The sequence below is a fragment of the Mesitornis unicolor genome, unplaced genomic scaffold (assembly GCF_000695765.1).
Source record: "Mesitornis unicolor isolate BGI_N332 unplaced genomic scaffold, ASM69576v1 scaffold1032, whole genome shotgun sequence".
Lineage (NCBI taxonomy): Eukaryota > Metazoa > Chordata > Aves > Mesitornithiformes > Mesitornithidae > Mesitornis > Mesitornis unicolor.
Window position 1 is genome coordinate 19,637 of NW_010169606.1, and position 24,658 is coordinate 44,294.

Genomic DNA, 24,658 nt, shown 5'->3' on the forward strand with positions numbered 1-24,658 from the left:
TGAAACTCCAACTGGTTCTTTTCTTGTGGGGTTTAAGTTTTATGATTGTGTATGTTTTGTGCTGTCCTAACTACATAAAATCTTCTGCAGTTCCATGTTTTTGCTATGCGATGGTCGTGTGAGATCTGCTTGTCAGTATTCTAGTCTAACACAACAGTAGTTACAGTTTCTGAGATAATTTGAATTTATTGTGCACCCTATAGTGAAGCTGTTCTTTGTCACAGCAAAGGTGAGAGACCTAGACATGGAGTTAAAGGGGAAAATGAATAATTAGGTACTTGTATTCTCTGAAAGAATTCTCTGTGTCAGGATGAAGGGAAGTATTTGCTCAAGGATATGCTGAGGTGAAATAGCAAAGGTAATTTGTGTTCATAAATGGTTAATCATGGCTTAAAAATACCCGTATTGACAGGAACTGCAGGATAAATGTCATTGGAACTTCTTGTTTTTTTCATACACCTTAAGAAATTAAACAAAGCAAATGCATTTGGTGGCGCCCTCAGGAAAAGTCCAGTCACTTCCTGAACAGTAATCTGCCTGCGAGCAGCAGATAGATTCTCATTGTTTGCCATTTCCAGTTTCCAGTAATGGGAACGATTACTTGATCCAGCCAGTTTCTGTTGAAGATCTGTGAAAACTTACAAATTTTCATGGCAAAATTGTATCTGTTTCCATAAAACAACAGGAACAAAACCCAACCTGTTTTTGGTACCTGGAGCCATCACCTCTGATGATGAATATTGCTTTATTTTGGAATTAAGTGTCTGTTCTTCAGGAACGAGATGTATCTTGCTCTTCTGGTGATTTTCTTGCAGTGTAAGTTTGATAACTAAATATCTGAGTGGATACATGTGTTTCTGGTTCATCTGGGGCTTGTTGGGGCTTTATACTGTTTCCCATTACTGTCTCTCAATCTGCAGGCTTTGAAAATAACATTTTTTTTCTTTTTTTTTCCAGGTTCAGGACTTTACACTCAGGAGAGAGGTAGGTAATGGTTTTCTCACATACAGATCTAAAAGAAATAATTTAACTAGTTCCTCAGTTGTTAGTGTTCATCCATAACAGAGATTATCGGGATTTGCTGTATTATAGCTCAGTTCAAAACTTGGCTGTGTTAAAAAAGTTATTACTTGGTGATGATTCACCATATAGTGTTTAAATGAGAGCCGTGCTGCTCATAGTTAAAAATTGTTTTGGTGATATCTTTCCTAGAGTAATTTGCTTTACTGAGGTGTACAAGAGAAGAAATAGGAGCATACGTTTAATTACCAGCGTTTTATTTTGGTCTTAAAAAATTCCCTCTCATGCCCAAAAGCGAGGACATAGGATAATATTATAGAATATAAGTTGAGGGCAGTCTCTCTTGCTCTTCTTCTTGCAAAAGAAAAGATTGTGTCTGAGCAGAGGACAGAACTTACCTTCTGAAAGGAATGCATTTACTTTTTACGTTATGATCTTGGTGACTTCCAGCACGTACACTCCACATACTTCCTTTTTACCATCACTAGGGAGAAACATTTGCTTCTCGTCATGTAGTCTACTCACATGCAAAAAAAAAGGCAATTTTTGTATTGGTTTTATGCCCCAAACTCTCTCTATCAAGGACAATTTGTATAAATAGCTGGTAAATGCGTATGGTAAGAGACTTCTTTCGATGTAGGAAAGTTTTCCTGTTCTAGTAGCAAATTTCTAATGTAAGTCCTGACCAAAATGGGCATATCCAAAAGCTGTAAGCTCTAAAGGAAGGGAAAGTGAATGAACTCATAAATCTCTCTCTATACTTGTTAATCTAGCTGTGTGAATTAAAAATATTAATTATACCATGATTCCAATAATTATAGAATTTTAAACTACAAATTATTTATCATCGCTGTGGTTATAAACAGCAAAGCACTATATATAACAATTATATTATAAGCTTAATTTCTTAAAGTGCTTGTAAATTTTTAATTTTTAAAAAATAGGAATATTGTATTCAGTGTATTTTTTTTAGGGACTTACATATCTAAATTTTAAATTAATTGAAAGCATTGCTTCTGCATATGCTTCTGCACATGATTATGTATTCAAATTGATTGCTAAGAAATCTTCACGGTATGATTGCTGGACTGCCAACAATGTAAAGTAAGGCATGTTCATGTTTGCTTGCAGAACTTGAACCCAAATATCTTCTGTTATGCTCCTGTTATCCTAAACTAGAGATTTAAGATTATCCCAACCTTGTGATTACATGATTAAAGTGGAATTTGCTGAATGACATAACCCTGACCTTACTTTCAGATAAAATTACTGGGATAACTTCAGGGATTTCTGCTAATTGGGTATTAATTGACTTGGGTTTTAATACAACTCTAAGCAGGGTTTTACTGTCATTTTTCAGTTTATTCAGACAAGTATAAATGCAGATTCTTGTTCACCTCTCAGATCTCCTGCCAATTAGAGTTGAAGACAACAAACCATGAGAAATAAGGAAAACCAAGAAGTATTCCAGTGTCCTCTGTGCCTTCTAGGGAATTTAGTAGATTTGGCCAAATCCGTGGTTCTCTCAATCCCTCAAGGCAAAGACTGCAGCTGGACAGTGTGTGCTGTGATGATCAGTATTTTCCTCTGGTTTATCTGTGCAGTGGCAGGTAAAGCTGCTACCACTGTCAACGTCTGTGAGATCTGACCACAAAAATTACAACACTAGGGTACAATGAATTAGTCTTTGTGTTTAACATGTAGCAGCTTGAGATAACAGAATTATGTTGGACTAATTGAAATTAAATATAACTTTTTTTTTTCCCCATCAAGTTTTTACTTTCAACTCTGTTGAAATCAAGGTTCAGCCGTCTGTCAAAGTGAAGAATGGAGCTCCTCTGTCAATTGTCTGCCATGCTGATATTAGCAAAAGTACCGATTTCCAGCTGAAGCATAATTTTACAGTTTTTAAGGATGGCAATATTGTATTCATGACTGTATCAGACAAAGGAGATGCACGATATGAAATACCTATGTCTAGATCTTCAGATACAGGAGACTATGAATGTACTGTGGAAGCAGATGGAAAGACAAAATCTAGTAACTCCTTGCATGTTTGGGTGACAGGTGAGTATTGCTTCAAACACCGCTGTTTTCTAAGATAGGTACTAAAAGAGAACAACCTGCCAGGGGAAGTAATAGTAGTGCTAAATAGGATATCTTGCAAAGTGTTCTTTTATTCATAGACATCTCAGTACTTTACAAGAGTTTACTGTTGAATCGTCATGTTAAGACACGGAAATGAAATTGCTGTCCCAAGGCTACGTGGCAGATCAGCAATAGGAACACAGTCTGTCTCTCCTGTGTCACCATCCCCTCTGTCCTGAGCCTCTGTTCCACAGACTAGAGGAAGTAGTATTTGTGAAAGCTTGTGCCTACAGACCATAAACATGATGGGGAGCAGGAAGATTACTGGAAAAGCTGGAAATAGCGCACAGAGATTCTCACCTTGTGACAGCCATTGGCAAAGCTAGGAACAACTGTGGGCTACTTTTGTAGACAATGTTATATCAGTCTTGTTCTTTCATCTCTTATGAGAACAAGGATCACCTGCATCTATTCTCTTTCTTGATTGAAAATGACATTATTCCCCTTGGAAAAGCAATTTGGAAACAATTTGTTCAGCATTAAATAGTTACAGGGTTGTGGAGGGCCTGTATTTTTTCTTCAGAGGGCTGTACCTCTAGGTACAGAAGTTGGGATGACATTTAGTTTCTTCGCTTGCTCCTTTCTGAGTAGCAATAGGGAACACTGAGGAGGAAGTGGTCTTACCTTCGAAACAGCGGTTTCATACTTCACACATCACATCAAGATTGTGTTACCCTCACGGGATATTTTGTTCTTCAGAAGGTGCCTTGGCATGCACCCACATCAAAGGAACTGTCTTCAAAAGCTCAGTTCTTGCAAATTATTTGCATGTGTAAATTAGCATAAATCACTATCATAGTCACTAGAGACAGCGTTTATTTTAGGATTATTCAATGTTCTATTTGATTTCTTGTTTTCTGTTCTAAGGAATGACCAAGCCAATCCTGACTGCTGAGAAAAAAGAGGTTTTAGAGGGTGAAGTTGTGAAATTACGCTGTGAGCTGCCAGAAGAAGTACCTCCTTTATATTTCTTTTTCCGAAAAATGAAGATGAATTCAATACCTAAAGAAAAACATGTATTTGAACCGTACAGAAATTTTTCCGTAGTGGAATTTTCAGTGGAAGAGGGAGATAATATTTTACAATTTGATTGCTTTGGTAGGAGAAATGTAAAACTTGAATTTGAGAGCACAGAACACAGCAACAAAACCCTTGTTACAGTCAGGGGTAAGTTGCTTAGCTTTTCTTTTTACACTTCTTTGCTTGCTATAATTAAAAAGTTGGGTCGTGAGTTTATATATATATATATATTCTCTTGCAGAACCATTTATAAAGCCTACTCTGAGTGCCAAGCCATCAACTAATATTACAGAAGGAGACAGAATACAGTTTGAATGCTCTACTGTGGTAGCACGAATGCGTGACATTGAAATCATACTCCAGAAAAACAAAACAATACTGAACAGTGTACGAGATGAGAAACATCTGAAATACTCTGCAGTAGCCACTCTAGAGGACAGTGGTGAATACCTGTGTAAGGTGGAGCAAGGGAGAGCGTCTAAAACCACCAAACTGAATGTTGTTGTGTCAGGTAACACCTCTGTTCATCTTAGATTTTACTCAATTGATTAATATTTAAATTTAAGTTGCATAGAATTCAAGATCTAAGTGTAACCTCCAGATCCAAGTGTAAATTTTCCCTAAGTTAAAGGCTATTTAGATTTACATTTTAGTTTCTCATTTTTGCTAGTGTTTTCCAACTGAAAGAATACTTTCAAATAACACATATGAGAAGTGGTTTCAAGAGACTGCTGAGTTTCTGTTTTTCCTGAAAATATTATTATATGAAAATAAAATAATTGAGTTTTTTCCCTCATTGTGAACTTTTGGTATGTTCTTCATTCTGTATGCTTTGAGATAGGTATTCCTAGTCTTTTAGGCTCAGTTTGAGTGAATTCATTCTCTTTTTATCTTGCAGAGTTATTCCCTAAGCCAATATTGACTGCTTCTATGAGTAAGCTGGATGAAAATAAAGAATTAACTTTGACTTGCAGCATTAGTGGTTTTCGGAAAGCTAACTTCTCTATATTACGGAAAAATTCAAATGGAGACGTCTGGTTGAAAAATTCTAGAAACCTAACCATGAGAGTTAATGTGAATGACACTGGATCCTTTATCTGCAAAGCTGAAGTAAAAGGAATAGTCAAGGAGAGCAATCCTGTAAGGATAACTGTTTATGGTGAGTGGATACAGAGGTTTAGAATGCAATGAGGAGGGGAAAAATCAAAACCATAAGTTTATAAATAAGCACATCTGTTTACAGAATCTGTCTCTAGTCAATTAACTAACAGAGTGTCCATTAGTTGCAGTATTAATTTCTGTGAGATGCACATGCAATCTTTCACTGTAGAGGATTTGGCATATCATAATCTAATCAAGCCAGACTTTTCCAAGGCTGGCCATAGGAGAAAGGAGTAAACATGTCTTCCTTGATTCTGCTAGGTGCCAAATAAGCTCTCATTCATTACCATTTGCGGGAGCTGGGAGTGTTCTGCAAACCTTTCACTCATCAGTTTGATCTGAACCTCTCTCAGTATCTGCCTTGAATCCCTCCCCCTGGCCCTCCAGGCAGAGAGCCATGAGAGCCAGAGGTCATCTGGAGATCTCTGCTCCAGAAAAGCCAAGGTTTTTTTGCTATCAGTACCTGCCCCCCCCTCACCAGCACGCTAATTATAAACACTGTATTTTCCTTCCCTCTCATGGAACAAGCACAGTTAGTTCTCATGTCTGTAACAGGGGATTAACTGGGTTGTGACTCACTGTGCTGCAGAAGCAGAGGTCCCTGATTAGGTGCTGCAGGATCCATCTCAGGTAATACATGCAATGGTAGTGGCATATACGTTTGCACTACAGACTTACTTCTTTGGTCAGAGCTGGTTCTGGAGTTTGGATGATTCACAGCTGTGTCACTGATCCTTCTTTTCTGTTTTCTTTACATTCTCCTTGTATGCTATTTTATTCTAAGTCACATATCTTTTAGTATCTATGTTTTTGTTTTGTTCAAGCCACCTCCTGCTTCCACTCTATCGATGAAGGATATACACTGTGCGTGCAGACGAGCTAAACATCGTGTATTCATATATTTTCTATAAAATAACAGTGTATCTTTTGACCTTATGCAGTATAATTTACAACATTTTTTTTGCTTTGATTCCCTTTTTAGCTCCAGTCTCCAAGCCAACTCTTTCTGTTGTCAATGGTTTGCCAGAGGTGGTGTTAGGGAAGACTCTACGGTTAATCTGTCGTTCAATGACGGGAACACCGCCAATAACGTTCACATTCTACAAAGGAAACGAAGTTAGGAGAATAGTAACTAATGAGACATATGCCACATTCTTGGATGAAAATATTAGACAAAATGACAAAAGGGGATACAAATGTGATGCTAGAAATAATCATTCCAGTGGTGTGAAAACTAGCAGTATTCTAAACATCACAGTAATAGGTAAGCCTGTTTAATTCTTCTTCTTGTCTAATACCATCTTTTTATTTTTGAAACTGCAGCAGCAAATGATGGATGAAGCAAAATGGATATGAAATGTTTATAAATTTTGTTTACTTGAATTAACAATACTTGGTGATCTGTATCACAGATTATTTGTCACTGAAGTAAAAATCCTGATAGTGATCGGAAACAAATTAACTATTATTGAGTTTATTTTAATGTTAAAAACACATCTGACTTGAAATCTTCTAGAAGCTGTTTTAGTAAACTTAATGATTAAAAATTTCAAGACCAGATTCTTTTTCTTCATGTTTGATTTTCATAAGACTGGATTAAATGTAAACGTAATGATTTTGGAGTTAGCCTATGATTTTACTCACTACAGTAGTTGGGCTAGCTGGATTCCCGGTAAATGATATACAGTCACACTTTTAGCAATCCCTCTAAATACCTCTGTTGTTAGTTGCAGTTTTCAGAGGCACTGAGCATATGTTCAACACCAGAAGCTGCAGTTGCTATGTAGTTCTGAAAGTCAGTCTATTATTATGCCCTATTAGCAACTAGGAATTACTGTATACTGGATACTCTATACGAGCAAAATCTCTGATCTACAAATATGTGTGAAGTAGAAAGGAAAAATTCCTCTGCCTGTGAGGGAAGCTGGTAGTTGAAGCTTTAAAAAGAAGATGAATTGGAAGTCCACAGAAGAAAACACGATGTCTGATGTACGCTGGAAACCTTAACAGTACTCCAAGAAGGGGAATGCAAGTGAAAAAGCTGTGATTTTGTTATTGTGTTTTTGCCAAGTGTGCTATTGGCAGATATGAAGAGAGACAGAAGCAAATAATAATTCTGTAGAAAGCTACATAAGACGGGTGTCAGGACTGATAACTCTTAAAACATGTGCATATGTTTTCCCTGTCATTATGTGTATAAGGGGCGTCTTGTCTTGGTAGGATTTTTTTAAGCAGTATACCATGTTTCTGTGGATTTGTTTGGTGCACTAGGAGCAGGTGGTAGTGAGGTTTCATGTGACAGTTCTTGATTTAGATCCCAGTGGTTCAAAGGTTTGGCCCAAGAAAATTCTGTCACTGATTTAGATACGTTCTGTCCCCATCGCAAGGAGTTTCCTGCATGCCCAAAAAACTTACTTGTTAACAATAGGTTTAGCTATAGAGCTTGAGGATGTTTCTTGGATATCCTGTACCCAAGATACGGATTGGACCTTGGATTTAATTTTAAAATCTGAAATAACCAATTGTAGAGAACAGAGGATCTGTTTGAGGAGACATACTGCAGCCTTCTATACTAGATGAAGATCCCTAACAAACAGATAGAGTCTTGTTTGGGTTTGCCTTTAATAGCGAATGAGGTAAGCAGAAATAATAGTCTCCTACCCAAGTGGAAATAAATCATTGATGTGGTGCTGTTCCTGGAGGACTTGAGAATATTCTTGATCTATGGAAGGAACCAACTAATTGTAGGTATTTTATTAAGGGAAATAATAATTTGCCTGTAACACCTTCAAAATGTGTGTCAGTAGTGTCACCTTGGTTCAAAGTTGGTCAGTTTGGTCAGTCTGATGTTTTTAAAAAAATTGACTATTTTGATTCAAGATATATTGACACGAATTGCAAGTTCTGATTAGAAAGTCACGTTCTGGAACCTGGTGAACCAACCTTCTGCAGTCCACCACTGCACAGGTGACTGCTTCAAATTCTCTGTATTCCATCCTTTCTGTCTGTACCAGATCTGAAAGAAGATTTATGTTTTACAGAGCAATCCTCTCTATCATGAGATCAGTCGCAGTAACCCACGTCTTTTATCTAAATTAGCTTCCTATCAATTACAAATACACCTTTCATGACTCGCATCTTTTGGTATCAGATTTGTTTCCTCCTCCTGCTTCTGTACCAGAGTTCTGCCCCAAAAACGTTTAGAATATTTCCAGAGAAATTTTGTTTAGGGATTTTAGCAAAACAGATGCTTTATATCCAGAACATTTTGTGAAGCTATTAACATTCTACATCTCACGTCACAGAATATACGTACACTTTTTGCCCATGTAATTATAATAAGTGCTGATGCTCATCTGCTCCTAGCTCTGTATATGCTAATATACTTAATTTGTAAAACAGCAAACTTAAAAGCTGTGTTTTGTCTATGCGTATTCTTGCAGCTTGTTCAAATATAAACTAAATTCTCTATATTCTGTAACCATTAGAATTTGGGACGTGCTTATGCCTTTGAAGAACTTGATTCGTTATCTGTTGATATTCGCTATTGTATATTAAATGTTACAAGAAAGATAATACAGCTGGCATGTAATAGCATAACTCTACATAACTGGGAAAGCATAGCTACATAAATTGAGCTATAATTATTTACAAGATCAAACTGCTGAGTGTATTATTTCTGAAAGCTAAATGATTTGTAGGCTGGGGCCTGAGAGCATCCAAAGGCATCTGAGACAAGAGACTGAGTGAATTCTGTGGAATGGATATAGTTTCCTTCTGTGTCTGCTTTGTTTCTTTATAGTGCCCTCTCTATTTCTGGGAGTAGAAAAGTATTTACTAGAGGATACAGTCTGGCAAAGACTGTTCAGAAAGATTAATGCTATGCATTCAGTTGCTGTTTAACTAAGGAAAGTGGCATTAAAGCAAATATTTCTACAATACAATATTTTATTCTTAAAGTTATTTATAATAGTGCTAATATTTGTTTTCTTTGTGCCTTCCTCTATAGTACCAGTCAAGAATGCCAGCTTGGGCAGTATTCCGTATGGAGAAGTGGAAGATGGCAGTGAGACTGCTTTTCTCTGCTCTGTGAACGAAGGATCTTGGCCAATCCACTTCAGGATTTTTAGAAAAACTGATCACGAAGTTCTTTTATTTGAAAACAGTGAATATGCAGACAGAGTCACGTGGCGCAAGGAAGCAATGAGCAGGCAGGACACGGGGACGTACTACTGCATGGCCTCTAATCGAGCTAACGTGCACGTGAGAAGCCATCCAATAACCATCAGTGGTAAGCTCACTTTTATGATAAGCTGCATGTTATGTCCTCATGACCGGTGAGGCCACGTTATCTGGGATGTTACTATGTATAACTCCCTTACTTGTTTTTGTTCCACCGGTGTCAGAAGTTAAACAGAGAGATCCATTTATCAATAGAGATTGTCTAATGTACATAGAAAAGTTTAAGGGATGCTCAAATGCCAAAGGAGCCAGATGCAAGCTAAAACTCACTGTTGTACTGAGTTTTTAGTCACAAGGGAGAGGCTCACTGAGGAACTTTCCATGCAAGTCTCCTTAAAGCTCTTCCTGTGTGTAAGAAGGCAAGTTTGTAGTAAAATGAAAGGTCAGGAACTGCAGAAGTTGATAGTGATGACATATCCCTGTACATGTCTCTTAAACATGTCTGTTTTATTTCCAGTTATATTAGCGGGTTGGCAGAAAGGAATCATTGCTGGATTAGTCCTAATAACTGTCGCAGGAGCAGTAACTTTCGCTTTATGGTGGTTCTTCTGTAAGAAGAAAAAGGGTAATGAATGATTCCCTTCTATTGCTTTGGTAACAAATGTATTACAATTAAAAACTTGCATTTGTTTCAGAAGCAAAGGCTTGTGTCGGGTAAGGCTTCTGTACGTGTCTAAGTACAGATTTTTAAAAAGCAAAAATCTATTTTAAAATGTCACGTGGCCCAAATTAAGCTGGAAGTGTGCTGAAGCTTTCCAAGTACATAGGACAGAATGGGAGCATGAAACCAATGGTGCTGGGAAGGCACCAGTGAAGCGAAGGTTATTGGAGATCAGCCAGAATTGCACTGTTCTGATGCAGTCCTAGGTCTGGAAATCAGTCCCATGCAATGCAGAGCCAGACAGGGCCTGAGGAGTTTTTTGATCCCTTATAGAGCTATGACAATTTGATTTGGGGTCCCAGCTCAGGTGTAATTGAGGTACTTCTCTTGTCCTCATGAAACAAATTTAAGATTACTGGGTTGTGGGATTGTTTTCTTTTCTCCCCACACTGTAATACAACTTCACTTGGGGATTTGTCTTTTGTCATTAAGGTATCAGATCTTGTTCTTTCAGAAAATAAGTAAATGTGGTTTAAATTAAAATCCTGTGATACGCAGTACATTGCAAAATATGTGGGAAAATTCAGAGTATTTGGATGTCCCAGACTGGTTAAATTTTCCAGGCTAAAGTTGGAGGTTTGGGATCTTAGGTTCTCTGTGAAAGAGGCATTTAAGGGGTCTGGGTGATAAACAGGATGTAAGACACTAGGTAATTAATTTTGTGGTAGCCAAGAGAAATTATTCTGATTTGAATAAATAATCAGTATATTTTTGTTTTGATTATTTCTTTAACGTTATTTTACTTGTGCAATCTATTAATAGACACTTCTATTTTTCTCTGTCAAGCTAAAGGTCCATCCATGGAGATGTCTGGGTAAGACGGCTTGCTTTGTGGTAGTGGTGAAGTATTTCTGTTTAAAGGGCTGGAGGCTTTCCACCAAAATATATGACTGTCATTTATTATGGCACACACCTGCAGACAATAGATGGTTGTCAACCATTCTATGATCCTGTGTACCACCTGCTAACACAACAACAGGATGAGGAAATACTCTAAATATAGTAAAAAAAGGCCAGCTAAGAGAAATGGAAGAATGTCAGGCCTGTATTTGAAAGCATTTAGATATGCAATTAAAAATACGGATGTCTTAAAGAAGAGTAATGGAAGAGAGACCTTTTTTTTACTTTAAAGTTTGCTTTTGCTTCTTTTGCTTCTCTTAAAGACAAAGGCAAAATTTACATTAGCTTAAATAGTTAAAGATATGTGGTAGTCGGCATAGAAGATGACTGATCTTTGCATATCATCATGTCTTTATTAACTGTGGTTTTGGTTAATTACATCAACTTTTATTGGTTTGCTTTTCAGTTCTGCCTTGGCTGCAAACTTGACAAGTGAAAAACTGACAAGACAGCACAATGATGGAGACTATTATTCAGGTAGGATATTTTGCTCTAAGACTATAAGTGAGTTTGCTTAATTAAACATTTATTTAAAGTTTTGGACTTACATGGTTGTTGTTTGGATAGGGCCCAGTGTTTTGGGAATACAGAGGAATACCAATAACCTTCTCCCAAGTATCTTCTATGATTTTGTCTTAGTACATTTTTTTATGAGCACTATTGTACAAAGATTGGTTTATAAATCTTCTCGGACACTTCTACCTGGCAATCAGTTAACAGTATTACAGGTGGAGAAATCATGGTAAAAGAAAATTACTTTCTGTTCTTGACAGTTTTGGCACAGCTGCAAGAAAATTATATCAAAGAGGCAATTTGAGTTGCGCCACGTGGTCCTGTGATGTGGCCACAGTACACCAATGTTAACTTGCCATGGCTGGCACCTTGCATTCCAGGATCTCGATGCAGTTTACAAAGACAGTTGGACATGCTGTTTACAGCACCTGATATAACCAAAGTTAATCCTTGGGTGTTTTAGCTGATCATGTAAAAAGCCACACATGTGTTATACAAATGTCTTAAGTGTGAATCCAAAACGAGATTTCTCATATGTAAACAGAAGGACAATAGAATTTGCATTTATTTGATTCGCTATAATAAATACTTTGTCAGCTCAGCTTTTGCTTTAACGTTTTAGGATCAAGTTACATTGAAGATGGTGAAAATCACATGAAATCAACAGATGAGAGTAAAGGTAATTTCATATTTAATCAATATAGATTTTTAAAGTATTTTATGATTGAAAGCTGTGATGTTTTCTAATGGTAGCAATCAGGATTAGATAGGTCCAGTCATTTCCTTTTTCTCTTTGTTAGCAGGGAAGGCTCTGTCCTTTGCTGAGTTTAGTTCTTTTTCGTTACGTGCAAAATGACAATGATATGACCCATTTACCAGCTGCATTATGAAGTGTAATTAGTTGTGCTGGATTCCAGGACATCTAATGAAGGATATTATAAAAATACAAATTAGACTCAAAATTTTAAGTTCTATGCAACAAATATTCTGAACTTTAACAAAAATTAAATCATTTCCACTGCTTCTTTTACTTCTCTGTGCTTTCTTCATTTCTGCAGATTCTGAAATATTTAAGCATTAGACCTAAAAATAATCTGCTATGAAATCTGAAGAAAATAACCTGCCAAATACCTTGAGACACCATGTGGACCATATATATATTCATTAAAATGTTTCATGAAGTACTACATTATCTAGCACATTGTATTCTTCAAGAATTGAAGATAGCTTTTAAGATAGCCAAAGAATAGTACTTAAATATGTGGGTATTGCCATACGAAAGCATATTTTGTTCCATATATTTTTGTTTTATATTGATGTGAAAGTACTCTCATGGGTTAGGTGCAATTTCTGATGGTTTATAGTCCATTTTGACTTGGTTGTCTATTGGACCATAAGTTGAAAGAGAGTTGGAAAGGCATCTAGTGTAACGAAAGATCAGAGTTAAGCTAAAATTAGTCCAGAGCATGGAACTAGACCCCTGTATAAGCCTGTATGCAACATAGGTGGCAGAAATTTCTAATCAATAATTCTTTGATGCAATTCTGAGTGCTGCTGCAGGGCAGCTTTGTACCACAACACTAAAGGAAAAGTGCTGCGCTAAATTTCACAGGAAAGCTTGGAAACAACCGTTGGAAACTCTAGCTCAATGGCTCTTATTTTTACATTGTACCCTACCTGATGCAGATGAAATGGGCTCGGGTCTAATGATCTGCATGTTTGCCAGAAATAAATGAGTTCAATCCTTATCTACTGTGGATTGGGCAGCTTCATTAAAACCAACCGGGCTATTGCAAATCTCTCTAGCAGATGTGAAAAAACAGCCCTATTATTCGCATACCTCTAAAAATAACTGTTCTGCATTTGTGTGGCCATAGCTTTTACTTCAACAAGCAAAAGGAAGGAGCTCAGAGTTGGTGCATGGAAGTTATTCCATTGTGGCCTGAATAAGCAAAATTAGAACTAGAGAGACATTCACATGCAAAACAAACATACAGACACTAGAAATAGAAACATGGGGCTGGATTGATCATTCAGAATCACTGCTATTGGAGGAAGCCTATCATTTAAAATTTGTTATTAACTAATATGCTACCTTAAACACTCTTTTTGTTTTGTTTACCTTTTTTTTGTTTCTTACCAATGCTATTGAAAGGCTGCTCCAAAACTTTGTTGTTCCAGTCATTAGATCTTTCTCTAATTTCTGTTGTAAAAAATCCGCAAACAACTGCAGGATTCCAGTCTGGACGACTGTTGTGGTTCCTTCCAACTTTTACAGAAATCTCGTAAGAAGTCATCTCTACCCTAAGAAAAACAAATAAACAACAAAACCAAAACTAGAAATCAACGGCTGTTTCTGGTGTCTGTTGTACCCTGATAGCCAGTACTTGTCAGCCAGCAGCCTTAGGAAATCAGGTGTCTCATCGTTGTCAGGCTTTCTGTCAGAGAGTGAAAGGCAACATAAGAGAACAATGCTGAAATTGCTTATTGGCAAAGCAGAAATTGAGAGTATAAGAGGGGATGAGGGAGGCCATGAAAGACCTAGAGAAGGCTTTAAATGTGAGGACAGTGGTGAATAGGAAGTGTCCTGCCACAGAAAGCAGCCATAGAAAAGGAGGAAAAAGTAATAGCAGGGGGGGGAAGAGGAGAAGAAGAGAGAGGAGCTGGAGCAGGAATATGGGAGAATCTCAGATAATTCCCTGCTCTGTTTGTATTGTGCCACTTCTGAAGGTGTTAAATTGAAAGTAAGAGTTTAGAAACAATTTGCATGTCCCACAGTTTCAGAAATCTGACTCAAGTTGATCTACTGTGTTTCAGATTGGGATAACCCCTAGGAATGGGTTGGCCATACAACTCTTAGCAGAGTAACTGATATCTGCCATAAGTAGGGCCTGATCCTGCACCTATCAATGTCAATGAGGACTTGTCCATTAATTTCAGTGGCAGCAGGATCAGGCCCACAGCTCAATTGAAGCATACAGTCCTACAAAGAAACATCTTGTTGATATTTTTGGGGCAGGACCTGACCTTGAGAGTGCTGAGGTGGAGTACACTGAAGTTGAAGTATCAACGCTTGATCCTCACAGAGGTAATAAACTGTCTGGCCTCTATGGTTATGTTTTGGGAGCAACTTTGGGCATTTTGCTACTCCTTGACACTGGTCTGATACAGGCACCTGTGAAAGTGTTTTGTGTGCATGACAGGTTCATGCCAGTAGCACTCACTCCTTAATCCAGATGGTGCTGTGGCAATCGTGCTGCTGTTCATTGCAGCTCTCCTTCCCCTGGGATCCTCTTGTGCACTTGCCCTTCCCATCCACAGGAGGTCTGTGCAGAGCAGGGCTCCCAGCTGGGGCTGTGGCTCTGCACAGAAGGCAGCCTGCTCTGAATCTTTATGTTATCGAGTCCAAATTCACCGAGAGCCATTTGGGATTAGCCACACAGGGTATGATAATGGGGAGAACAGAAGCTGTGGATTTTCCTCCTTTATAAAGGTTGAAAGGTCAAAGCTGTAATTCCCATGTGATAGAGAAGGATGAGACGAGTGTAGAGTTAGTCTGTCAGTCTGGAGAGGCCTGGAGACCGTCTTGGACTTTGTGGCACATCAAACAGAGAAATTACAGCATCAATGCCCAGATAACTTTGGCCTCCTGCCTGTAGCTATACAGTAACAGTAACCAGACCTCATAGCATGAGGCTAAGGTACATGTCTCTGCAACCTTGAAGGAGAAATATCCACTGAAATTTATTCTCAACACCCAAATGCACACTTCAGTCATTCTGTGACATCTGGAGAACTGTGATTTCATTATGCCCTTGCGTTGAAAGCTGTTAAATATTTCAGAAATTTACGGAAAGTTTCAAGTAGCTAAGGGTGAATTAAATGCACGAGAGACATTTATGCTATGCTCTAGCTTCTTTGCTTTAGCTGAATGAGGAGCAAACTGAGGAAGAAATGGACAAATTTGCATTTTCCTGGTAGGAAGGACCATTCATTAATTTCAGAGACATGATTGTTTAGTTAGCAATACAGATGTCTGGGCAAAAGTGCTCACTCTCCAAGCTTGGCAGCAAAGCACTCCTGGAACAGCCAATCCTCCTATTCTTTCTCTGTTTTCACTTGCTGGTATCACTCATCACAGAGTTTTCCCCATGTTCTAAGCATGCTGTTTATCCACCTCTGCTAAATTCTGCACTGAGATACCATAACTGTACTCTTTTTCAGAATAGGGCTAACACTAATAGGCCAAGGAGTTGTATGAAACCAAGTTGTAAGAGTAATTCTTTCAGATCTGCACTGCATATCACAATGAGAACAGGATGAGATTTATTCTTAGGAAAAGAGAAGCAAAGCCAAGTTGCTTTATATACCCTTGTGGTAATTGTGTGTAACCACAAAAGTAATTCAGCTGTAGGACTGCCACCAATACTTCTGCCATGTTCGTGTTATTGTACAAGGTTTTTTTGGAATCATAATATTCTTCCATGTCTGTCAGTGAGTTATGGCCAGTCCTTCTTAGAGAACAGACCTTTCAGTTTATCACCTAGCTCCAAATCCCTCTAACACCTCTTTTGATTCCACCCATTTTCTCAATGAAGACAGAGTAGATCACTTTTTCTCTGGGCATCCATATCTCACCCTGCAGGCTGCATGTGGAGTCTGATTCCTTCTGCCATTTGAGGAACTCCAGATTTCTTTGGTCTCTCAGGACTAACTTCAAATTAATTTATCTTCCTAATCATTTGTTCTTCCTGCCACTGTTGTCTATGTCAATACTAATGTTCATCTCAGGAGCAGGAGAGTCATATTTTGTGTACTGTGAAAGACTACTGCAATATCTAAGCTATAACAGTAGTCTTTATGTCACTTTTGGGAATCAGGAATAATTGAATGCCGCCTCAAAACAAGTTTATAATTGTAGAAGTATGTACATCTTGTTTTTGACAGAAAAGAACTACTTACATTTGAAAACAATGTTTTCACCCTGTTTCTCCAGCCACGCCTGCATTAGCTGGTCATTTCGGAAGTACTTTAAAACACATTATAATGGTGAAGAGGCTTGCGCATCAAGAACTTTCTATGTACTGTGTTTCTGTGTGAGGAGCAAAAAGCAGGGTTCATTACAGTGTTACTGATTGTGAATGATAAGCTTGCTAGAAGCAAATTTTCACTGCTTTATTTTAAAACTTCCGTATGAGAATAACCTGATACTTGTTTTTTGAAGTAGGGGTGAAGAGGCAAGGCAAATACAAGGTAGAGCTGGGGCTACACAGTGCAACATTTACTTGGGGTAGTCATTGCAGAATGTTAATTTCATATTTAAAGATGTGGTAATTCTAGAGAGTTATTAAGTTGAATACTTATGGAGATTATATGCTTGACAGAAAAATAGTGCTTATCTTTTCTAAAGCTTAGCTGAGCAAAAAGATGGCAAAGTGATTTAGGCCCTTTACTGCTAATTCAAGCAAAACCAAAGGCCAGTGCTGAGGTAAGGTCAGGAAATATCCCTAAAGTGAGAAGGGAGAAACTGCTAATCATGGCTGAGCAAGAACATGCTCTTCCTTTTACTTTTGTAGCGCGTTACTTATCTGCAGGGTGGCAACATGAGAAAGTTAGTGGGAACAAAATGTCAAATCATGCAAGTAATTTCTGCTAGCACGTTTTTTCAGTGCTGAGACGATTTTTGGAAGATTAACAAAGAAAATAACATGGGCAGTGGCATTATATCGCAATGCATTAAAATGGGTCTGCAAACAAAAAAAGCAAGCTAAGGAAATGCCTCCCTCCATGTCTTTCCACAGAGTCAAGAGGAGTAGATTTAGGACTGTAAGCTGCTAAAAATAAATGTGTTCCAAACAAAATGAGTTATCTCTCATTAAAACTCTGAGAAGATTACTTGTTGCTTCACTGGAAATTGAATTGATCATTTAAACAGAAGTCCATAAGCATATGAAATGCGCTTCAAGATCTCCAGACTATTTTGCAAAGAAAGTTCGTGTTAAAACTGCAAGTTCGAAAGCTGTGATTAGGCACTCAGTGAAGTGTAATTCCTACTCTTGATTAAATTAGTAGCAGTTTTGCAACTCAGTTCTGTTGTGTTAGCTCCCAACGTTTAAAGGATGCTTTACAGAATTTTAAAAAAATGAGATTAGCTTTGGAAAATTAGAATTTGGGAAATTAAAGACACTTATGTTCTTCAGAGCGACACAGAACAGTAATAGTCCTGATTCTGAGCCTGGCTGCAGATCAATGTCTGAATTCTTAAATGTTGGGGTTTTTTTTGTAGCTAAAGTACAAAACTCTGTATCCAGAAATGTGAATTTTCTTTCTAGTTTCTTGCAGAGAAGGAATAACAATTTTCTTTTATTTTCTTTTTTCTTAACTTTAACTAGAAAAATCTAACTTCTTGGTTTGTTGAAGATTCACAAAAATTGGAGGTGATCTTGATAGAATTCTGATGTTTTCTAAGAGAGTCAGTTTAACTGAAATGAATGAATGTTTCTAAAGCACTTTGAGATCCTTGAACAGCAAGCTCCTAGACTCTGCCTGCATAGGGCAAATGAAGAAAGTGGTTTTAAATGCACGGAGTTCTGGAGCCCTTTTGCTTTGCTGTGTTTATCCAGGAATTCTTATCTGCAACTGTGCAAGAAATCAAGGAAATTATCCTAATCTGTTACTAGCCAGGGCTGTGTTTACACGGACCATAGAGAAACTGAGTTCTTGCTATTTTCAGGCCTTCAGACAAGGCTTTGCCCCTTCCCTACTGGGGTAAGTGTAGTTTGAGAATCAAAACTCTGTGGATAGGTTTTCACAGGTGTTACACAGCAAAAAAGGGAGAGCCTTTTGCTTTCCATCTCATACAAGAGCAGAGGTTTACAGGGGCTTATTTGTAAACCTAAGAGTGTGAAAATTGTGTGTCTAAGATCGCATCAGTATCCCAGGTGTGTTCTCTGAAGCACAGGTCTTCTCTGTCTGCTTTTTCTTCTTACTTTCTATCTTTCCACATGTCTTCTTAGCCTTCACTCCTGCTATCTCTGCCTGATCTCAGTGCACTATTGGAAAAGTCCACCATGCTGAGGAACAGAGAGGAGACCTTCCCCAAATAGGACCCAAATGGAATCTGTGTAGTGTGAAATCTGCAAATATTCTTTTGAGGCATTTCTCAAAGAACAGCAAATGAGATTATTTCTGTGCCCATAAGATTTCATCAGGGTAGTTGCTAAAAGGGGTGCAGTTGGTCTTCCAAATGATAGATCTCAGCTCTAGGATCCCTAAATCCTTAGTAAAAATTGAAGAAACTCTAATGCTAGCTGTTTCTGTAAAATTAAAGCAGTATCAATATAAGCTGAGAAGATTATTAGAATGTTAATGTCAAATTTAGAAAGGGAAGCCTATTTTCATTATCATTTTTACATAGAGGGAGAGACGTCTCCCTCTCATAGCCTCACAGTCTGGGTTTGGGGGAGGGGGTGTAGTTCCTTTTCGTACAGACTCCACGGGGTCATTGCTGCTTATGTATCTGCTTCCTCTGAAAGTAAAACAGTGTGTTCTGTTTGTTTAAGGAGCTTTTCATAAGGCAAACATTTTAAAAAAGGAAAATAAATTGATTCTGTGCCAATACATTTTCCAGCTCCTGTACAGAAGGGGACTGAAACAGTTTATAGTGAAATCAGAAAAGCTAATAATGGTAAGTAAGCTAGTGAAAAATTAAACACATAAAGGAAGCATTTGTATAGAGATTAGGGATAAATTTGTGACTGAATAGTTTAGAAGATAAATGCCATAAAAAGCGATCCAAGTCACGTAGGAACGTACCAAAGGGCAGCTACAAAATCACAGGTGTTGAGAAATTGTATAACACCCTCATGGTTTCTCATAAACCAATGATATTTAATGCAGTGAGATTAATGTTTGTAACATCTACTTCATCAGCCCTTTTGCACTGTGTCTGCTGAGTAGTTGGGCCATATATCTGGATCTGAATCTGAACATGCCTTGATAACAATTACGATGCTATGTCGTGTTATCTCAAACTCCTCATGAACAGCACTTTTCCTCTTAGTTGAGCATGTTTGCAATGTGTTGTAAAATTACAGTGGTTTTGGATAGAACCCCAGCAAATATCTATAAAGCTTCCAACAACAAACCCTAAAACCTTTAAAGCAGTAAACCCACCCACTTCAGTAGGGTGGGTTGTTAATTTTTGATGGTGCTTAAAAGAATCTGATTGAACGTGCCAGCCACTCTACCCTTCCACCTCCTGTAGCACGGACTTTGTATGTGGGCATTAGCAGCTTACTGTCAGTTACTGTCTGCAAATGTTCTGGCAGTAACGAGTTCAGAGACAGCAGGTTAAAAGCATTTCTTCATAGTTTGTCAAAGACTGAATCAGAAAGGATTTCCTCTCCTCTCTTTGTGTTAGGAAGTCTAGATTTGTAAATATTAGGGCTGTAAACCATTCAGGTTTTGTCCCCATCCATGTTACCTACTGGGTTTGTTATGTGCTATTTTTAATTTTTTATCATTGTGTTTTAATTTACTATTTTTCTATCTTATAAGGGATTTCCCACCTGCTGTGACACAGTATTCTGTTTCTAGGGAATCTTGCACGTGAGCGTCTCCAAGTACTTTAGAAAACATTACTTAATTTTCCCTTGTGAGGTTTTACAAGGCAATTTTTTTATCTCCATTTTACAGCTGCATAAACAGAGATATTAGGTCATTTGTGTAGGTCGGTGTGTTTAGAGAGTGACAACACTGGGAACAGAATTTCAGAATCCTGACTCCTGGATGGTGCTGAGCCTGTGTGTTGTACTCATTTTTCATAGCTTTGCAGTGAAAAGCAGAATATCCTTTACACTAAAGAACAAGGCTAAGCATTTCATGTAGGATCACCTGGCAGCATCATGAGGAAAAAACCAGCTTATTCCAGAGCTAAACCCAAAGGCCATTAATGTTCTGAAGCCTTTTCCAGTGAGTGTGAATTGGACCTGTGACAAGCTGCAGAAGCTGTTTGTGTAACTGCGTGCTCTGTGCCAAGGTGTGAAGCTGATTATTACACCTTTCACCATTCCTATTTCTGACATAAGTGTTATATACTGGAAGGATGTTTTTGGGAGTTGTAGTGTAAACTCAAGGTTGGGACAGCAGAGCTATAATTCAAAGCACTTCCAAGACTGTGCTTGCCATAAAGTGGGAACTGCAATAAACTGAGATATGATTGAAAGACTGAACTGAATTAGCCAGATGATACGCAAACGCCCCTTAATCTTGCAGTCCACCTGCTCTTCTATGCGTAACATGCTACAGTTTCAGTTATTCTTGGAAACATAGTAACAGTTTATTGTTTTAATCACGTCTGTTTTTCCTGACTGATACACAGGAAAAGTGTTTCAAATAGATAAGCAGTGCATCACATAGCTGTGCAGTTGCTTTGGATAGCTACATTACAGTCTATTTAGATGTAACATTTACTTTGATTTTTGATAGGCTGTGTGATTGCAAGGTGACAAAGTATAAATGCAGTGGAGGATCCCTAGGAAATAGATCTGTCTTCTTAAGTACTTTAATATATATTAATGTAAATGTATTAAAGGCCAATTGTGAAAGATGTTGAACATTATTAGTGGGTGCAAAGTTGGTTTCCATTATGATCTTCACTATGTTTCAATATTCTTTGAGAGTTTTGAGCAAATGCCAACAAGTACAATCTACTTCAGGAAGTTAATGGTTCAGACAAATGTGTCCTCTAGGGAAATTACATTTATGTGGGAATTGGTGTCAGCTACACAGTTTGACAGATTTAACACTGAAGACCTATGTAACATTTTATGATTATTTGTTTGTAGGTAACTACTGTGGCTTGGGTTTGTTTAATTAGAATTAACTGAGTGCTTCATAAGCAATTTTGTCTTTTCAAGGAGTTGTCTATGCATTTCAGAATTTTTGTCCACTAGGGAGGAAGCTGAAGCGCTGTCAGCAGTTGTTATGTCTGATGCAATTATCTGTGACTGAGCTGAAATATTTTTCTTCATTTTTCTGATAGCTCTCACTGCTGTCCCCAGTCAGGCAGATGCCACGTCAGTAACCAGCTTCTCTTGTATTTTGAGTTCTGCAGCTATTGCTTGTCCTTACCTCAAATCACTAATGCATAGTGCAGATAATGCTCTGACCTTTCCCAAGGCCCAGGCCTTTGGCAGTGTGCTGAGCATCTGTCGTTATTACTTATCTTTTTATTTCCTGATATTGGCTATGGTATCTCCTGCTAATATAATTTCAGTGTCTCCATCACACTATGGTAAGTCTTCCCATCCTATCTGCTGTGCTGCTTTCCTTATTCTGAGTAGCAGGCCTAAAGAGGTGTAACATTACAGGTAGACAGAACCAAACTCTCAAATGCACGCTTCAAATCCCAGAAGACCTGCATGTGATTAACTACAGTTAACCCATCAACAGCAGGAAAAGCAGGTCATTTGCAAAATTCAAGTCTAGTCAGGTGTATTTTGATTGAAAATCAAATAATAGTACTATAGCTAGAGGATGTCAGTCCCTTTTGTTGAATGCTAGATTTCCTCTGAGGTAATGAGAGATTCAATGAGGATGCTGATCACTAGCATTGTCTCTGGAAGCAGCTCAAAGAGGTGAAGTTGTCCTTGCATTGTTATTGAAAGGTTAATTTAATTCAGAGAAAACAGATTTGGTGTACAGAGCTGTTGCTTTTTGTTCAGAAAGAACTGAGACAGTTCAAGACTTAAGAAAAACAGGCAATTGTCTAAATCAACAGGCTCCCAAGACTGATAAAACGGCTGTGGCTCTGCTGCCTGCGTTGCCTGTACTGAAGTCCCAGCAGGTTAGGCTGGCAGCTTATGCTCTTCCTGAGGGATGGGCCAGGATGTGTCTGATACCAAGTTCATCTGGGTGGGTGGAGGCTCTTTTAGATGTATGATTTACTTCCATCATACCTTTCATCCTCCCAGGTAGGGGTAAGAAGACCAAGCACATCCATACTAGTCCTTTATCTCAGCTCCACCACTTCCCTCAACATCAGTCCCAGTTCTTGGGGTAGCACAGTTCTGTTCATGTTGCTAAGAAGACTAAAGCCAACTCCAGTTCACAGATTTCCTTACATTTTTACAGGGCACTTCTTGTGGAAAACAGTGTATTTGTACATTCTTGCTCCACCAGTGAACTCAGCCTTTGCTCTGTATCAGATCCAAAGCTCACAGACACCAGCTGATCTTGATGTGCACTGAATTGAACTCACAGTGGCTTATTGCAAGATAGCTATTCTTAATTTCTTATTAGGAAAAAGGAAATCTAGGAAACAAAATGCAGAGCCAGCCTTTATGCTGCTAAGTCTGGAAAACTGAACTGGTCACTTGGAAGCAACTCTGGTGGTGAAACAGGAAATTCTAAGAATCCTATTGCAATCAACAATGCACTATGGAAAAATAAATATATCTCAGTGGAAAGAGGCATGAGAAATCCCCATTGCATTCAGTGGTTTGGAACAAACTATTGGAAATCAGTTCTAGCAATCAGGAAATCTGCTCAAATACTTTCCTGCTACTGAGTCTCAGGCTTAGCACCTCTGCACTTAGCCAGAATTTCCCACTGAAAGCCTTTTCCAGTGCGGAGAAAATTCACAGGGTCTGGGGACTTATTAGGTTCAAAACTCAGACCTCATGAGCACATGCTAGTTGCATGCAGTCCAAAATAATGCAGATAACCTGGAAAAGGAAACTCTATGGATCTTTCAGTTTCAAGAGATGTTCTAGACCAAAGCCTGGATCTATGAGACATCGATTCCAGAGCCAGATGCTTGTAAGAGCCTCAGCCAAAATTAAGCAAAGCCAGATCGTTTCAGTAAGACACAAATATGCAGGGAGGTTCTGACCTTGCTTGAACCTCAAATGCAAAGCTGAATTGCGTGCTTGCTCCCGTGTAAGGCCTGTTCCCAAACCGCCTGCCAAGATTCTCTGTTAGGAGATGCTGCTCCATTAAAAGGCTTGGCAAAATGCAGTATGTGTCTGCAGTTCAGCATCTGCAGTTGGTACTCAAGCATCTTAGCTTTCATCAGTGTTGGGGATGGGTTTGAGGTGGATTGTGAACTGCAGCTGTTGAGGTTTATAGTCTCTGATCCATAACCTCTGGCAAAGAGAAAGGGCAGAGCAGGTGGGGATGTCAGTGTCTTAAATTCCTGCCATTAATGTATTCCTTTGTAAAAATGTGTTATTTGAATTTAAAACCCCATCAATTAAGAGCAATAGCAAGAGTTTAAATCCATCAGAATTCCATAAACACACCTACCTTTATTAGACTTGGGAACCTTTTAGAAATCACCAGCACCTTTCACAAAATATGCAGCTTCTCATTTACCCTGCTATGGAAGCTTGACCAATTTTTCTTCATATGACTAGAATCCAGCATATCTCATTTCCCTGGTTTTGTTAGTTAGAGAAAGCCAGGTGTCATTTGAAAATCTCTCCTTTCTTCTTCAGCACAGTAAAATGTGTATTTCAAGTAAAAAACACTTCATATTTTTAACAGGAATGAAATAAAAAGGTTGTGAAAAGATTGATGTAGCAAAGAATCAGCAAAAGCACCATATCATTGTGCTTTCTTTAGAGGCTACATGCTGGCTTATGTGATTGGTGCCTTTTAGAAATCATATACCCTTCCTGCAGCACTTTCAAAGGACACAGATTAAGACATTCTCCCAGTAGAGATATGATACTTAGCTAGAAAGTCACACTCTTGAATCTGGGTGACAGATAACAAGGAGGCGGCATATCTGTTAGCGTGACCTCGCAGCTTTGGAATAGCAAACATCCCGTTGTTTGAAGTTTGGAATTTATACGAAATTTCTCATTTCCTCCTTCCTGTGAGCACAATACATTGTGACAGAGGACTAAACTACAGCTCGTTAATACCTCACTTCATAAACCATCCATACAGGTCTGTCCGCTTAAAGTCAAGCTTTGATGTAGTGCT

At 38.3% G+C, this 24,658-nt stretch overlaps 1 protein-coding gene across 1 annotated transcript in view; it reads left to right on the forward strand.

Annotated features, from left to right (window-relative positions):
- The first annotated feature begins 591 nt into the window (after positions 1-591).
- Positions 592-24,658, forward strand: part of PECAM1 (platelet/endothelial cell adhesion molecule 1) — a 30,461-nt gene continuing 6,394 nt past the window's right edge. The window contains exons 1-14 of the mRNA XM_010179374.1: positions 592-816; positions 958-984; positions 2,794-3,087; positions 4,036-4,335; positions 4,430-4,699; positions 5,087-5,347; positions 6,332-6,613; positions 9,359-9,640; positions 10,049-10,156; positions 11,039-11,066; positions 11,559-11,629; positions 12,288-12,344; positions 14,685-14,753; positions 19,296-19,352. Coding sequence (XP_010177676.1) covers positions 783-816; positions 958-984; positions 2,794-3,087; positions 4,036-4,335; positions 4,430-4,699; positions 5,087-5,347; positions 6,332-6,613; positions 9,359-9,640; positions 10,049-10,156; positions 11,039-11,066; positions 11,559-11,629; positions 12,288-12,344; positions 14,685-14,753; positions 19,296-19,352 — 2,140 coding nt within the window. The 5' untranslated portion in view covers positions 592-782. The remainder of the gene's footprint in view (positions 817-957; positions 985-2,793; positions 3,088-4,035; positions 4,336-4,429; positions 4,700-5,086; positions 5,348-6,331; positions 6,614-9,358; positions 9,641-10,048; positions 10,157-11,038; positions 11,067-11,558; positions 11,630-12,287; positions 12,345-14,684; positions 14,754-19,295; positions 19,353-24,658) is intronic.